Source organism: Drosophila miranda, chromosome XR, assembly GCF_003369915.1.
Source record: "Drosophila miranda strain MSH22 chromosome XR, D.miranda_PacBio2.1, whole genome shotgun sequence".
NCBI lineage: Eukaryota > Metazoa > Arthropoda > Insecta > Diptera > Drosophilidae > Drosophila > Drosophila miranda.
Window position 1 is genome coordinate 3488550 of NC_046674.1, and position 17699 is coordinate 3506248.

At 46.7% G+C, this 17699-nt stretch overlaps 1 protein-coding gene across 3 annotated transcripts; it reads left to right on the top strand.

Moving 5' to 3' along the window:
- The first annotated feature begins 668 nt into the window (after window positions 1–668).
- LOC108152936 (adenylyl cyclase 78C) lies at window positions 669–17588 on the top strand. 3 transcript variants are annotated; one of them, XM_017282629.2, is made up of 23 exons: window positions 669–860; window positions 7909–8416; window positions 8478–8862; window positions 8978–9285; window positions 9345–9492; window positions 9678–9859; window positions 9974–10175; window positions 10455–10588; window positions 10657–10746; window positions 10844–11005; window positions 11739–11875; window positions 12841–12981; window positions 13089–13659; window positions 13732–13827; window positions 13891–14030; window positions 14199–14353; window positions 14417–15222; window positions 15292–15387; window positions 15453–15633; window positions 15730–16133; window positions 16203–16431; window positions 16496–16641; window positions 16709–17588. In XM_017282629.2, exons 1-23 carry the CDS (start codon window positions 817–819, stop codon window positions 16820–16822), a joined length of 5379 nt encoding a protein of 1792 aa, XP_017138118.1. In that variant the 5' UTR covers window positions 669–816; the 3' UTR covers window positions 16823–17588. The 3 variants fall into 3 exon arrangements, with proteins under 3 accessions (XP_017138118.1, XP_017138119.1, XP_017138120.1); XM_017282630.2 differs by having other exon boundaries at window positions 8481–8862; XM_017282631.2 differs by lacking the exon at window positions 669–860 and adding an exon at window positions 5575–6222.
- Window positions 17589–17699: the final 111 nt, after the last annotated feature.

Below are 17699 nucleotides of genomic sequence, written 5' to 3' on the forward strand. Positions count from 1 at the left end.
TATGAATGGGAGTTATAGCATCAATGTATCTACAATATCGCCGCTTCAATCTGCCACGAAGATTAATTAGAAAGAGTATCCAACCATCGCTTCATAACTAGTTTTTCTCTCTATTGCTTTTGTTTCTTTTTCGCTTGTTTTTTATGCCACCTTCTTGTTCACACTTTCGCAATTGTCACCATCTCTATAGGTACTATACTATATGCTACAGCTCTATAGAGCCATTGCCTGACGTGTAGTGCCCCCCACTTGCCCCTTGTCCTCGTCCTTGCCCTAGCCCCGTCGCAGCCATATCCACTTGAAATCTGTCAACTGCAACTATTTATTAAATTATATACTGCCATTGTTAAATGTGAATGGCTGGCACGGAGACGGAGACGGAGACGGAGAGGCAGACTACCCAAGCGGTTGTGGCAGTGGCAGGGGATACTCTTTATTCTTTGCATGAAATTTAAGAAAAGAGTCTTGAGCTTCATTGAGAATGCTTAATGCGATTTGTTGCTTATCTGTTTACAGATTTCGGATTGGATTGGCACTGGCTTCCCTGAACGTCGGCGCCATGCCACATACATTTGTCGCCAATGGACCCTGCCTCTTGTCCCGTTTTGTGGCAGCATTAGGCAAATTGACAACAGCTTAAAAACGCTTTAAGGCGGCTTAAAGCCCGTCGAGCAGGAGGAGTGAAAACCTCCTGTCAACCTCAAGGATTCTGTCGCTGCCTCTGTCGCTGGCAGTTAAAACTCCCACTTGACGAGGAACGCCAACAGCAGGGAGGTGGAGGAAAGGTGAAACCTCGAGCATCCGAATAGACGCACAATGAGTGTCGAACTGGAGGAGGAAGAGGAGCGCATTTGCCTCAGGTGAGTGCTGACAGTTTGGTTAAGTGTGTGGCACAATGTTGTGGATTGAACGGATCTCTACGGATGCATTCTGGAAACTTTTTGATTAGGACAAACTCTGATGAAATTCACTTCCAGACTAAATAGAGGAGATACTATGTTAAAGAGACCTTCGGTATTTTGTATATACTCGCATATTTAAAATAATCAATTGAATGGGACTCCGACTCCTCCCCGTCGGAAAATGTGTATTCGAGCACAAAGCCATTTGTGGCACATGAAAAGCCAACAGGCAACAAGAGGCGGCAAACACCAACAACAGCCAGTACAAAGGCGGCAGCTATTCAATGTCAATCTCATATTTCAATTATTCTCTATAAATGGCAACAGACGACGCGTCTGACAAAGCTGCTGTCTCCATTTCCCTACCCATCTGCGAGTCGACACCAAGTCCTGGCCACTTGATTTGATTCCCGCGGAGACCAATGGACCCGCTTAAAGGACTCACGCAATCCCTTAAAAGGCATCGGAATTGCAGCAGCAGAAACTTGCAAGAAAAACCACTTAGATGCTCTATATTTGCGGGCCATTTAAAGGGCAACTAAAAGTTGGCTATGCGAGTGGCCTCTGGAATTGTGTATACGCCACGTGCTCTCTGCCAATCCACTTTGCAACAATAAAAAATAGGTTATAGTGCGATTGGTGGCATGACGACTATGACATACCCAATATTTTGGGAACTAACTTGAAAACTCCTCCCAGAATAAGTCAAAGCAGAGGCTCAGAACGTTTCTTTTCTTGATTTCCGGCGGTAGTGATCACGCTACTGATGCTGCTTTAAGTATGAAGTCGCAAACGCATCCTTTCGCCTGTTACATACACTTCAGCACACACAATATATCCTTGCTTTCCACGAGTACCAAGTATTAAAACGATTTAAAGAGCTCGGTGTGTAGGGAGGCTGCAAAGGATTGTGCTGCTCGACCGTGATTTAATCGAATTATGCATTTTCAATTACATAATAATGCACAGACAATCAACTTGTAGGTAGGTTGGTGGCTCCATGTGGGTGCCAGAACTCTTCAATGTTAAAACATGTTGAATCATTGAGTCATTAGATGAATTACATTCCAATTAAATTTCAACACTGGCTATCAAACAGCTATAATTTCTTTGAAAGCCTGCTCTTCCGACAACCCAAAACCTTGACTTTCTGACCATAAATGTAATATAATTTTAGCAGCACCCTTTCCCTCCTGGTCGAACCGTTTATGCATCTCAATGGGGGTTTCCAAGGAGCAGCCAGCAGCTGTATATGTCAGCAAAGACTTGAAATGTCTGTTTAATGTTATGCAAATTTCTTTTTCTATGCAAATCTTTTACTTCAAGTAAACAACAAGCGACAAAATCAGAGACAGGGAGAGAGATGGAGCCCCCAACAAAAGCGAAAACAAAACTAGGTAAAAGCCAAGCGGATCTCCGCATAGGAGAACACCAGGCCATAAAATGTGAATTTTAATGACAAGTGAAAAGAGAAATTCTACTCTCGGGGTCCGAACCTGTAGATACCCTTAAAAAACGATCATTTCTATGACATCGCTTGAATTCTGTGAAAACTTCGAAGAAAAGTTTCATCAATATATTCTTACGACTAAATAAGTATCTTTTACGATAAAATTCACACGAATATAGCCCCTTCGTCGCGCCTGTTGTTGTTATCACATTCGCAATACCCTCGTCAGTGGTACATCAATAATGAAGCTATTGCAGGGGCATTGGCAAGGGCTGTGGCTAGGGGGGAGGGGGGAGGTTGGGGTGGTTGCCAACAGACGTTGCGCGACTTTTAATGGGAGAAACTTTTGCTGCACCCCGAAAGAACGTCTATGCAGCAGGGAAGCTAATTAGTTCACCGTAAACATAAATAGCCATGTCCTGGGAACTTTTATGGGGAATACATTTTGCCATCCCCATCCCAATGCCCAATCTCACTTCATCTTAAGATTTCCCTGGTAAATGTGAAATGTTCTCGGAGTACAATATCAGGAGGAGGATTTGTGGTTCGAGTCCTGGGTCCGGGCGAACAATTTGTCAATTTTAATGGCATTCAAATACGATGGTGGCTGGCCGGCTGACCGGCTGACCGGCTGTCTGGCAAATACTTGGTAACTTGATTGCTGCTTTAAAAAGTGGCCACTTATACGGCTTATTGCCTTTTTGCCTTTTGGGACTCGTCTTTGCCACAGAGACTCTGATTGCTCGTCCCACCCCTACCGACGAAACCCCCGTCATGTGATGTGTTTACCCAAATCAGAAGCAGCCGTCAAATAAAACGCTTTGATTGGAGCCGCAAGTCCTTTTTGCGCCCAGCAGCAAGAGATCGAGAAAAGGACATCAAAGACGAGAGTCCAGCGTAAGCGAATTTCGTGCATAATAATCCGTGACAAGGCCGAGCACGAGCTGGAGCACAAGAAAATTATGAAAGTAATTTTATTTTTAAGAGTCGAAAGTTTTATTCCATTCCATTCTGATTGATCCTTTATCCCATACTACGCTCATAATGGTACGCTACGAGACACCATTCTCGACACTTTATCTTTTTTTTTTTTGATGGATTTTTTTACTCCGCAGAGCCGTGCTGAGCCGCTCAGTAATTTAGTCTTTTTATTTTTTTTTGTATTTTCTGCTTTGTTGCGCGGTCTTTCTCTTTCTCTCCGTCTGTCCGTCTGTGTCCGTCTCTGTCAATTGCACACCCATGTTGACCAGTGTACAACATTAACCCAAATCCAACAGACACGGCACACTCGCACACAGACAAAAGTTGGGTGATATTAAGAGGGTCCTGCGGCGGAGACAGGACTCCTTGAGGAGTATTTTATGTGCTCGAACTCTTAGCGAAATTAAGTAGCCATAGACATGACCATAACCAGAGCTATCATATCCTCATGGTTATAGCCAGTAAGTAGTGCACTGTCATTGACTGGGTTTTTGTTGTTGGACTCCTTTTAAGGTTAAGCGGACACCTGCTGCTATCGTTTTGATGATGGCACTCCTTCCTGGCCTCGTGCCGCCAATTAATTATCAATGATCCCATAATCATTGTTTATTTTAATGGAATTTATGGGACAGCCTTTGGGAATAGTTTTGGGTTAATTTGTATGGCCCTAACCAATCAAGAAATTGTGTAGTAGCAAAGCCATATCCTTGGCATTCATCTTCCGTCAATCTTCTACTAATTATCTTTAAATATTTACTTGACACACACACCCAAGAAGCAGCCATGCCTTGGCAACCTTTATGCCCGACGCATCGTGCCAGCTGTGCTGACAGCCACGCCCATGCCCATGCCCATGGACACGACCACTTGGAAGGGCTTAAACGCTTAACACATAAACTAAGCAGCTTGCCCAAAGACATCGGTTACCATATCGATGGCTTTAGCCTTGGCAAGTGGTTAGTTATAGCGCTGATGTTTTTGCTTCTGGGGGCATGACAATAATGCATGGGAAACGAACCGCCCGCCCGCCCGCTTGGGGGCCCTCTGGGTTAAGCATAAATATGTCAAGTGTTAATTGCTGCCACTTAACGCAGAGCACAAACACAAAAACAAATACATACAACCACACGCGGAGACGGACGGGGACGAGAGAGACGTGTACGTGTAAATATGACTTTAATCTACTTAGCTAAGCAGCTGGTTGCCTCCCTCCCTCATGTCGCCGACTCGGGCGCAGGGTTCGAAAGTCGGAGAACACACAAACCAAACAAAGACACAGGCACAGACACAGACACAGACACAGATACGTATACTCACATACACATACATGCAGTCGCAGCCACAGAAACGGATACGGATACACACGCATACAGCCACACACTTGTTACACACCCAATAATGTGCTTTAACAAGTTTCTTATGGCCATAAATTCAACAAGCCAACAAAAGCTCATAAAAAGGGCTCACTCTGCCGCCTCCGGCTCCTGTCCCCCTGGTGCTCTAAAGTGGGGGCCGGGCCTGATTGGCGACTTGGAACTAAGCCCCAACGGATGTCTATATAAATAAAAGCCAGCAGTGCAGACATCCCTTTGACATTTCATATCTCAGGGCAAGTCTTGACAGGAAATTTCGTAAAACAAGAGATGGATCGGATCAGGCCCCCTGAGGCCCCCAGTGCCCCCGCGAAGGGATATTGTGTGAAGGATATATGTATATATATCTGTATATCTATGATCAGCCTGTAAATAAGTGGATGTATCACATTCTCCCATCCTGCTGCAACTTTTGCAGTCCTTCAAGAAATTCTCTGCGTTTAATGCGAAAATTCTCATACAAGGCCGACTTAAATACATTCAGCTCAAACAGATTAACTATTATCTTTGTCCCATCCCATCCCATCCTTACCCTTTGAACAAGCACATAAAAATCCTCTCCTATTGAAATCCGCTCAAATATAGCCATCAATTGCATTGCTGATTATCATTGGGAGAGTCATCATTGTTATCGCTCTCATTATCATAGGCCAGTCAACCAACCAAACTCTCGTCAATTACCATATCAGCAACAATGTTGACCAAAACTGATTTCACTTAGCGCCCCAGAGAGGCAGAAATACATAGAGAGAACAGAGAGAATCGAACCCCCCAAAAATGAAGCTCCAGAGTATCATATTATATCCAGACGATGGCAATTTTTGTTTAGCTCAGTTGTCAAATGCCACTTCAATGGGAAAGACGCGAAATATATTTAATAAAAGCGGCACTGAAGTGAAAATAAAACCAGTTGAGCAGACATAACATATGTGCATTGGTTGTAGGTCTAAACGGCAACATAAATATATCAAAAGATGACGGAGAACCCCCAGCAAAGTGAAACATTTTAAAGTGCATAGTTGTGCGAGTGAATCGCTTGTGAAAAGTGAAAATATGTTGGGAAAGGAGATGCCCGGTCCCCTGGCCCTCAGCTCGATTTATCGATTTTATTTTTTGAATATTGTTGCGCCATTATCAACACATTTATATAGGTGATAATTATATTAGAAGTTTATCTTGCACCATCGCCCGTTAGCCCGTTTTGCTGGCGATAAACTCGACTCGATTCGACCGGATTCGTGTGCGTCGTATTCTCTGTTTATCTTTGGGATTATTACTCACCCTAGTATACCCGGAGTGCTGAGTGCTGCCCATAGGAAAAACTTAAGCCGAAGGCCCATGGTACATTGTCCACTCCAATCCAAATCCAAACCAAATCCAATCCAGTCCCAGCTCCAGCTCCAGCTCCAGCTCCAGCTGTTTGGAGATGTGCTGCCAATGTGTTAATCAATGAAACGGAACGTGATCTTTTCGGATTCAGGCATGTGATATCGTTTTATTGGACTACAACTTACAGGTGTGTAAATATAAATCCCTCTCCATCCCGTCTCCCGTCTGCTAAATGTCGCATGGGTGATTGAATCATTTAAAGGTGCTAAAATCTCGACAGACCAGACTGTTCACTTGATCGGCGATCTGTTGTTGCCAATTGTTCCGAAAATAATTTGTTGGGGAAATTCCACTCCATAAAAATTGCATCATACTATACTATTTCATCAGCAAAACTAATTCAGATGTTGATTTTCTCTCATCATTTAAACATTATTCAAAACATTGTAAGGTTTGTAGAATTATGCATCATTTGCTCTTTATATTCCGAAATAATAACTGATAATACGTTCGAGTGTGAATAGATAAAGGTGCCCGATAACTACAGGCAGAGAGAGAGAGTGCGAGAGAGAGCGAAAGAGAGAGAGATGGATGGAGAAAGAGAAAGCAGAATTGGGGAGAGTGCGTGCCATAGGATCCTACACATTGATTGGGACAGCACAGCGAATATAGCAAATGTATTAAATATGATCCACGCTGTCTGGCAGCAAACCTCCACAAAACCCAAAAAACAATACCAAAATAAACTCACGTCTCTTTTCCAGCAGATAAGATTTAACATCAATTTGATAATAACTGTCACATAATGGAAGCCTAATGAGCAAAAGCGAAAGCAAATGAAGTGAAATTGTATTAGAAAATGCTAAAATATTATACAAAATTGCATTAAAACATATATAAAATAAAAACGGTATTTGTTGTGCCCTCGCAGTGATATATGCGAGTATATATGTATGTACAGATATTCCGACATCTCTAAGGTTTCACTGCGATTTATGGGCCATGTTTCTGCTGCTGGACTTTCAATTTAGTTTTCCATTTTTGGAGGCTCTCCTGCCTGCCCTGAGAAGTATGCTATATTCTGGCATAGCAATGCGTGCGAGTGTTCCTGCCAGCACGTGCGTGTGTGTCTGTGTGTGTGTGTGTGCAGCCGTGTGTGTGAGTGGCTAAATGCTAATTTGAATAATGACAACGACATCAACGTGCGCCATTTTCCCGTAAGTGCGTGGCTGTCGTCTGAGCCCGTACCGCCATTTTGTGTATTTCCGCTGCGGCATCGAGAATTAAGGTTCAAATAATCTGCCATAAAGCATACGTACCATATCCGGTGTGACAGGACGCGCGTGTCCGCACCGGGAGAGAGGGAACGAGAGCTAAATCAACAGACAAATAAACAAGAAATTATTCAACAGCTCCTGAGAGTGTGAAAGAATATTGAACAGAGAATATTGAATTCTCTTTCTCTTTGGAAATGTATACAAAAAAGATTCAAAGACAAATGCATTTGAATGTCATTTCTAACTTTCGTAAAGATTGTTCTTTAGAAAAGAAGAAAACACTAAAAGAAACACTCAAAGATTTATTGGATGATGCCATTAAAGAGAGTTGTAGAGTGTCAAAGACGCACACAGCCCGAAACATTTGAATGCTCCCACTTTTATCATTAAATCAAAGAAACGTTTAAGGGTATGTGGCGGAATTCGCCCAAGACCTTAGACATTCCTCAAACCTTAGCAAATTAATTTACAATCCACACAATTTCCCATGTCGAAGGCAGGGGGAAGGGGACTGTTTTCCTTCATTAGAATGCAGACACAGAACTTCAAAGAGAAAATTGAAATTTAAGGCACAGCTCCGTCCTTTATACTTGCAGAAGCGCGGAGGAGGAGCAGCAGACGAACATGGACGACGACAAGCTGGTGTCGGATGAAGTGCATCTGCGACAACTGAGCGCCACACCTTTGTGCGCCCTTCAACAGCGCCGACAGAGCAAAACTCTGACACATTCCGCCCCGCCAGAGCTCACGCAACGCGCCGCCGATGGGGACAAGAAAGAGGCGGTCGGCGCCAAGGAGGAGATGGAGAAGAAGGCGCCATCCGATCCAGAGGAGCAGGAGGACAAGGTGGTGCTGCGACGAGCCGCCAACAAGGGCGCCATTGCCTTGGCACAAATTGACGACCTAAAACTGGAGGGCGATGACGATGACGACGACGGCCATGGCGATGGCGATGGCGATGGCGATGGTCTGGGTCTAAGTAATCCCGCAGCGCAAACCACAGATGATGAGCAGATTAAAGCCACAGCCACTTCCCCGACCACTACAATGGCACAAGTGGCAGCCACTGTCATAGGAGCAGCAGCAGAAACATCCTCCTTGGAGGTAAGTCAATATGTGCCTACGCACTTGCCACTAATTAAATACGAAACTAAAACAAAAACAGCAGGATGCAACCACCACCACCACCAGCACCACAACAGCAATGCCCACGACGACAACGATAGCCACTCTAGCTACAGCCATGGCATCGGTGGCACCACCGGACATGTCGAAAATCCCACGACTGCCCGGCGACGGCGCCCAGACGGATGACAATGGCGACCTGCCCCCCTCGCTGCGTGCCTCGACCACATCAATTTTGTCCAATTTGCGCAAGAAGCAACAGGCCATGCTCGCCGGAGGCGGCGGTCTTAAGGGGGCCATGGGCATGGGAATGGTCAAGCAGACCCCACTCCGGGTCCAATCGGTACGGATTGTGGAGGCGAAGCGAGCATATGGCCCCAAGCGGCGCACCGAAAGCTGCAGCATCTTTGGCAACAGCAATTTTGGTAAGCAGCGAATCGGATGATGGGTGGCAACTGTAGGCAATTTTTCGAATTGAAGTTCGGACTCTGTCAAGATAATGTTACTCTTGAAGGGAATGTAAAACGATTCCTCTTGCAGATCACGAACTGGAATCGGGAGCCTCGATCTCCAGCATTGCTGGTGGTGGACCCCAACGGCCGCTGAACAACGAGACCTATTCGGCCTTCAAGAGCGGCAACGTGGTCAAGGGCATACTCTGCCCTTCGCTTACTAACTCCTTCAAGCAGAGCTCCCTGGAGCGCAGCTATCTGACGTACACCCATCGCCAGCGCCAGAAGTCGCTGATCATCGTGAATGTGGTGGACTTTGTGCTGAAGATAGTGCTGGCCCTCGTCTGGATGCTGCGCCGCCGGCAGCAGGGACCCCTAGAGAACGACGATGGAACGGTACGCTTAAATAAACCTTTGGCCGAACTGCCTTTTCTTTTCATTAAAATCCCTTGCAGTACGAATCAATGGCCACGGCCATCACGTGGTCCATCTGCTGTGGAATTGCCAATATGGCCATCTGTTTTTTGGGATACTGGCGATGTTTTGCCAACAATTATTTGCACTGGGCCGCGGTCTGCACGTGGGTGCTCTTCAACATCCAGGGTGAGTGGGCCGGTCATCCCTCCGCTGAGGGGCTCGTAAATCATGCGTCACCTGCACAGGCCGTCAAAATCCTAATCGCCTAATCCTTTTTCGGGCCTCAAACGGCGGGAGTCATAAATGTTATGTTTTACAACCATCTACCATCTACCATCTACCATCTACCTTTTCTGTCGCCGCTTTTCCAGGATTCGTTGGCCAGGGCGTGGGCTTTGCCGATCGCGAGTACCTGGTCTGGTACATTCTGTTCGTCATCTTTGTGCCGTATGCCATGTTGCCGTTGCCCCTGAAATGGTGCGTGGTGGGCGGCACCATCACGGCCAGCTGCCATCTGGCCGTAATCACCATCATCAAGCTGCAGCACGGCGAGGTAAATGCGAAAAATGTCAACCGAAAACGGTTTTGCGAGCCTCCTAGTCTCATGTCCTCTCTATTTTTGTATATTTCCGTGTGTGTGTGTGTGTGGGTGTGTGTGTTTCCGCAGGCCAGCATCAATGCGGACTGCGTTCTGTTTCAGATCTTTGCCAATTTCATTCTGTATACGGCCATCAATGTGGCCGGGATGTACACCAAGTATCTGACGGATCGCGGACAGCGTTTGGCCTTCATCGAGACTCACAAGGCAATGGAGCACAAGAAGGAGTCCGAAAAGGAGTTGCAGCGCACCCAGAAGCTCTTGGATTCAAGTGAGTATTGAATCATAAATCATTCGGAGGCTCAAACACACAAAACACACGCTTAACATTCCATTTTGTCGGTCAGTTATATTTAGCGACCTCTTAAGAACCATACCTACATATACATATGTATAAAGCACAGCCCAGTATAGATCTCAAAGCCCACGCTATTGCGTTGGGTAACAACTCTAGGGACTGTAGAGGGCTTTTCGAGTGTTTGGCCCTTGAGTTTATAATACGTTTTGGGTTCTGTTTTCAAAACCCATTAATCCCTATCCTCTTTTGAAGTCCTCCCGAACATCGTGAACAACCAAATACGCAGCGAAATGTACAAGGGCACGGATCCCACGGTGGAGACGCAGTTCAACAAATTGTATGTCTATCCCATGGATAATGTGAGCATACTCTTTGCCGACATCAAGGTAAGTAAACGCCATGCAAGGAGTCAACTCAAAAGTTTATTTCCAAAATTTGCATTTGCAAAAAACAGGGTTTCACCGAATTGGCCAGCAAGACATCGGCCCAGCAGTTGGTGAAGATATTAAACGACCTTTTCGCCAGATTCGATCGTATAGCGGAGGTATGTTCTGGCTGCCGTTTGGTGTGGGGGGGCTGTGTGCTGTCTGCATGTCCTGCATTCAATGACTGCTTTATTGAACAATTTCCCAACTCCCCAGGACAATCACTGCCTGCGTGTGAAGCTTCTGGGCGATTGTTACTACTGCGTGTCGCAGTTCGAGAGCGACAACTGGAAGACGCGACCGGATCACGCTGTGTGCAGTGTGGAAACTGGTCTGCACATGATAAAGGCCATTAAGGATGTGCGCTTGCACACTCACGTAAGTGTGGCCCAGAAAGGACCGACCCAGAAAACCCAATGGAGTGTCTATGGGCGGTCTTAAAGCCATTTATTTACATTTTCTTGGGAGAAGGAAACGAGGAACTGTTTGAAAATGTCAACAGATATCTTTTAAGCACGTTTTTTTGACAAATTGAATACACATTTTTCGCCAGTTTTTTCAGCAATTTTTTTTGTTGCTTTCGGAGGGTTGCAGCGTTGGTGTTTATTTGTATTTTTGTTGCACAGTCCTGTGCCCTGTCTTCGACCCTGGCCAGCAGAGGAGCAGTACGAGTAACAGCAGAGCGAGCTGTGGACGTGTTGACAATTCATTTGTATGCAAATCTCAACGGAGCAAAAGGCAACGGAATGGCAAAACTGGCGGCCAAAATGCGACAACGAGAGTTAAAATTTCATACGACAAAGAGCCACACAGAGGAATTTAATTGATTTTTGTTGGCCTTGGTTGGCCACAGAAAACGTTGGGGAATCCCCCCGCATATGCCATGCATACACTCGTAGTACGCTTCTCGGGAATTTACTATGCAGCCTGCAGTCGCATAATTGGTCGGGCCGACTTAATTGCTGCGCCATTCCTCCGTTTGACTGACCAACTGACTAAATGATTGACAAACTGAACGACTGACTGACAGAAGAGAATAAAGTGCTGGGCCCACTGTCTGGTGTGGTCCTGCATATTTTAAGAACACCCAACGTTTGATTTCCAATTGCAGGTGGACCTAAACATGCGCATCGGCATACACAGCGGTTCGGTTATGTGCGGCGTCCTCGGCAACAAGAAATGGCATTTTGACGTCTGGTCTAATGATGTTATCATTGCAAATCACATGGAATCCGGCGGCATACCCGGGTAAGTACAACCAGTCACGTTCTGCCGTTCTGCCGTTCTGCCGTTCTGCCGTGGGTGGCAACAGCAACGTGAACGGAGGCGGCAACCGTAAGCCAAGCATCTGTGTGAGCTGCCATCGAAATTGGGAGTGAAGGGAAGGGAAACACATATCATCTGTCTAATAGGCATGGATATGTACACATACATGCATACACGTCCTTCATAAAGGGAATTCATTAGCATGGGACTCAGTGCAGTTTCTTTATCAAAATTATTTACCAAAACTTCCCCAACTTGAACTTATTGATTCGAGGATTGTTGTTGGCTCCCTCAAGCTAAGCCAAACGATTTTCATCCAACAAAACTATACCGCAAGCTGAAAAACTTACTCTCTTGGCCAAATCTTAGGCTGGCTGCAGTTTTAATTGGCCAATTTGCGGGTCCTCTCTCACTGGGCTTCTCTCTGGGCTCCTCTGAACAATTGGTAGGCAATTTTGCAAGCATGGCGTGTTTAGACACAAGAAACCAAATAATAGAATTGAAACACACAGGAAAACCAGAGACCCAGAACCAGAGGGAAATTCGAGCAACCGCAAGCCAAAAACACAGAAAATGAAAAGCCTCCGAAATGAAAAGCTCAATTTAATGCAAAATGCTTTGATGTAATTATAGGCTGGGCCGCAGTAACCAGTAACCAGAAGCAGAAGCAGAAGCAAAGAACCAAAGCAAACCAAACCTAAACCAGTCCTAAGACCAGACCCAATTATGAGGGGCACACACACACACAGTCCATTGGAGGAGGCACACGCCCACACAGAAAACACAAAGGAACAATTTTATAGAAAGAAAATTGGGGATGGAACTGAGGGGGGGAAGGGAGGGGGAAATCACCACGCACATTCATAGAAAGCGTATGCAAATATTTGAATTTAATTTTGGCCAAACTACATTTGGAAATCGCTCCTCTCCTCTGCTCTACTCTTCAGGCGCGTTCACATCTCGGAGGCGACGCTCAAGTGCCTCAATGACTCTTACGAGGTGGAGCCTGGCAATGGCGGCAGTCGGGACAATCATCTGAAAATGCTGAACGTCAAGACCTTTCTCATCAAGCGCACAGAGCCACTGCGGTAAGTTCGACCCCCCGCCCCCTCCCCGACAATTGTTAACCCTTAACGCATTAACACCCTTCCTTCTTTCCGCTCCTTCTTTCCGCTCCTTCCGCTCCTTCACACAGTCCCAAGCGTCGCTTTGGCACGCGCAGCAGCGCCCACCTGGCGGGGAGTGTGGCTGCTGCCTCCACATCGGGAGCATGTGCCTGCTCCTCCACCCCGACGCCCACGCCCATTCCGACACCCGCCTTGCCCAAGTCCATATCAGCCAGCGGCAGTGGCAGCATTGGGGGGGGCACCGCAACGATGGGCGGTGATGGGGCGAGCATCGATGGACGCAGCCTGGAGTATGCGGCCACCATTGCGGTGCCCGCCCAGCAGCCCTCGCAGCTCCTGCAGCAGCAGCAGAAGAAGAACATATCCCTGAATTCGCTGCCCAACGTGGTTGAGGGCGTGGCCATGGACAGTCGCCGTCTAAGGAATGGCGGTGCAGGAGCCGGCACGGGAGCCAACACCGGGCCACCGTCTGGAATGTCCACGGTATCCTCCCCCACGGCGATGATGTCCGCACCGCTGGAGCTGCGGCCCAGGAATGGAGCCAGTATCCAGAATCTGGCGGAAGCAATCGAGGGCAAAGGGCTGATTATCGAGGATGAGTCCACCACGGATTGGATACCCGAGATTCCGTTCAAGAATGTGAGCTAGCTACTCATCTCCCGGCATCTCGATGGGAATTAAATCTTTTACCATCTCCCTTCCTTTCCATAGTTAAACAGTCCCGAAGAGGGCCTCAACCGTGCCGATTCCATACTCGTGGATGCCAAGCAGGAGCATCGTGTATCCGTCACAGTACTGGATGAGGAGGTGCGTGATATCCCCACCAAAAGCCCTTATATCTTTGGTTATCCTCTCAATCCCTGCTTATAGATCGACGAGTTCATAGAGCAGAATATACAAATCAATTCGAATAAGGAAATCCGTAGGGAGTACTTGAATCCCTGGACATTGAAGTTCAAAGACAAATGCCAGGAGCAGAAGTTCTGCCAGCTGCGCGAGGACATGTTCCGGTGCGTATGGGTATACACGGATACGGGTGTTCCAGGCTAATGGAAAGCAAACAATAGGGCCTGCCCCGCCCGTTCTGGGCTCACTTAATTAATGAACTGTTGCTAATTGATTTTTGCTTTTTGCCCTTGCTTTTGCTTTTGCTCCTGTAATTCTGTCCTCCTGTCTAGCTCCAACATGCTCTGTGTGTTTGTCATTTGGATATTTATGGTACTCTGCCAGGTCATCATCATTCCGCGATGCATCCGTCTTATTATTTGCCTGTCGGTGGGCACAGTGATCCTCACCTTCTGCTGTGTCCTAGTCATGGCCGAAGAGTTTCCAGGTGAGATACGAGTATACCCCATTTTCCCTACTAAATCATCTATCACCCACTCACCATTTGCAGGTCTCCCACGTTGCCTGAAGGCAAACTCTGCCAAATTGGTGCATCAGCGGCAGCGTCGCACGCTGTTCATCTGTGGGGTAATCATCTCCATGTGTATGCTCAGTGCCATTGGGCTGGTCCTGTGTCCCTCTTCCACATACATTGGCACTGCAGATGAGCACTCGCGACTGCTGCGGCGAGCTCTCTACTCCTCGAATGCCTCAGTGGCGGAGAAGGAGTACAAGCTGAATGTGTATCTATCGGCGACCATTCATCACAACATCACCATCAGTACACCAGCAGCCAGCAGTGGCGGAGCGGCCACCTCGGCAGCCTCCCTTGTGGATGCTCTAATGAATGAGAACATCACGAATGCCCCCACAGAAGAGCTGATGCGGAGCACCCTAGCCAATGCCCTGAACCTCACACCGCCGCTGGAACAATTCGAACAGTCGCATCGCCCCTACACACTGACCAGCAACGGACACAGTGTATCGCTCAACAACTTCAGCTACGTGGATCTCTATGGTATTCCCAGATCCAACGACATCGAGGGGGAGTGTGCACACCCCGAGTATCTGGTATTCACCTGGGTCCTCTGTCTCGTGTCGCTGGCGACTGCTCTGAAGCTCTATTATCTGGTGAAGGCGCTGATGGCACTGGGAATGGTTGGTTTCTACACCACCCTGATTGTGCTTAAGTTCAGCACGGGGGACGTCTTCAATCTGGGGGATCTGTCCAAGCTAGGCATGCCGCTGGGCGTACAGATGCTGATACTGCTCATCTCGTTCCTCATAATGGTCTGCTACCATGCTCGATTGGTGGAGGTAAGCATCAGCTGAGGATTCCCACTGTTTCCAATGCTTACACCTCTCATTCCCGTTCGCATTCCTTAGGTCACCTCACGTCTGGACTTTATATGGAAGGAACAAGCGGAGCGTGAACTGACCAACATGAAATCTAATCGTGCGCTTAATGACACATTAATTAAGGTAACATGCCCCCCCATTGCTATCTGTGGCGTCTGTGGCTCATTAATTTAACTGCCGGCTTTCAGAACATTTTGCCGGACCATGTGGCTGCCTATTACCTGTCCGACGAGCATACGGACGAGCTTTATTCGAAGATGCACAATCTATGTGGGGTTATGTTCGCCTCCATACCGAACTTCCAGGACTTTTACTCCGAGGACATAGACAATGGCAAGGCCTGCATACGCATCCTCAACGAGATTATCTGTGAGTTGATTGATTAAATGCGTTGCCCCGCTTCCATCTGTCTAATGGAATCTGGGATCCTCCCCCCACCCCCACCCATTCTCCATTCTCTCGTAGGCGACTTTGATGAATTGCTGGAGGAGCCACGCTTCGCTTCTGTGGAGAAAATCAAGACAGTGGGTGCCACATACATGGCTGCTGCCGGTCTCAATCACGAGAGTCTGCGTGCGCGGGGCGAAACCTCCGAGGATAGCGTGTGTGACCTGGTGGAGTTCGCCTTTGCCATGAAACAGAAGCTGGAGGAGATCAATGGGGATGCCTTCAACAACTTCCAGCTGCGCGTGGGCATCTGCAGTGGTCCGCTGGTCAGCGGTGTGATTGGTGCCCGGAAGCCCGTCTACGATATCTGGGGGAACACAGTGAATGTGGCCTCGCGCATGGACTCCACGGGCGAGAATTGGCGTGTCCAGGTGTCAGCCAACACAGCGGAACTACTCTGCTCTAGGGGTTATACTTGTGTGGTACGTACGACACTCTTACTTAATCTTTGCTCATTTCTAAAAAGAAGTATCTTTTCTCCTTCCCTTTAGAAACGCGGCGAAATCAATGTTAAGGGCAAGGGGATGATGACCACCTTTTATGTACATCCCAAGGGCATCACGGAGAGCCAACTGATTTCCCCAGTCCGCCTGCCAGCGGGCATACCCCTAGCCCCAACACCGAATCTTCAGCGCCAGACCTCGCATCATGGCTCCTTCAGTGCCGTGGTCTTTGGCATGCTTCAGGCCAGCAAGCGGAGCACAGCCATAGCCGGAACACGTATGTTTCATCGAAAGTACTTCACATACCACATATAATCCATTCCTAACTTTTAATCTTCCAGCGACGGGTACACCATCGCCGCAGATTCGTCGCGGACATCGGGGCAGCACTTTCAGTTCGGTTCGTCTCTCCCAGAAGTCCACTCATGTGAATCCAGTGCGGCGCAATACCACGCGCGTTCGAGGACGCTCCTATCGCCAGAAGAAGGTAGCTGTAAAGGAACTATTAAGGTCTCATCAGAGCTCTCACATATAGTACATTCAATATCTTTCAGAGTTCCTCTAACAATTCGATTGTGACCCAGGCCAGTTCCAGCTATATGCCATCATTTCGACGGATCGATCAGATTGAAACGACCATATCGAAGAGTCACAACGATGCGTTATAGCCAACGACGCGCACTAATTGGGTCTAAGTCGATCTCAAAAACGAAGAAACTGTCTGACGAATTTATTTTTGGAACGATTTTTATGCTGGAAAGTACAGTTGTGCTCGCAGATGTCTGGAATATGGGTTTGGGTGTGTTCGTGTGCGTGTGTGTGTGTGTGTGTGATCGTTCATTAATGGAAATTGGCACTGGAAGCTACTTAGTAGAATTTGTAAAACACAATCCTCGAAGTCGTAGATCAAATAAATGTATTTCTTCCAATATATCTCAGCACTGTTCTAGTCGTTAAACTTAAGATGGTGTTTTTTTTTGTGTGTGTGTCTAAGAAATGTAGATCCCCAACCGAAATGCCAACGATCCTACTAACCCTGTTCAATTCTATCAAAATATATAACATAATACCCCTTAGGCTAATTTTTGTAGCATTAGTAGACCATTTAAAAACCCATAAATCCCATAGAGAAATTAAATATTCAAATTGTTGTACAAATCTCTTCACAGTTTTTCTCTCTCTCTTTTAGCCGAGAAATTTATACGAGTATTTATGTATGTAAATAGAATAAGGGAAAACCCACGTGAACTATAATATTTTATGTGTATTTATGTGTAAACTTCGTTTTAAAGGGCCTTAGATAAGTGAGACCCAAAAATTGAATACATATTAAATTGTAGAGTTATGATCAGCCCACGGTAGTACGGAGTATAGTATAGCCAGACAAAATGTATGCACCCATATTGTAATTAAATAAAAGTTAATAATAATAAATGTGATAAATTAAAGCGATCAAATCTCGAGGGACTATGTTTTCCATTCAAAGTTTGGTCCGGTCCATAACGGAAGCCAGACAAATGGCCAACAGAAAGTCATGATGTAGAG

Bases quoted from the DNA above. Each gene is read 5' to 3' on its own strand.
- LOC108152936 (XM_017282629.2), top strand. From the start codon at position 817: ATGAGTGTCGAACTGGAGGAGGAAGAGGAGCGCATTTGCCTCAG. The intron at 9,493-9,677 runs GTGAGTGGGCCG...CCGCTTTTCCAG, and splicing joins GGTGCTCTTCAACATCCAGG to GATTCGTTGGCCAGGGCGTG. The intron at 11,876-12,840 runs GTAAGTACAACC...TCTACTCTTCAG, and splicing joins GAATCCGGCGGCATACCCGG to GCGCGTTCACATCTCGGAGG.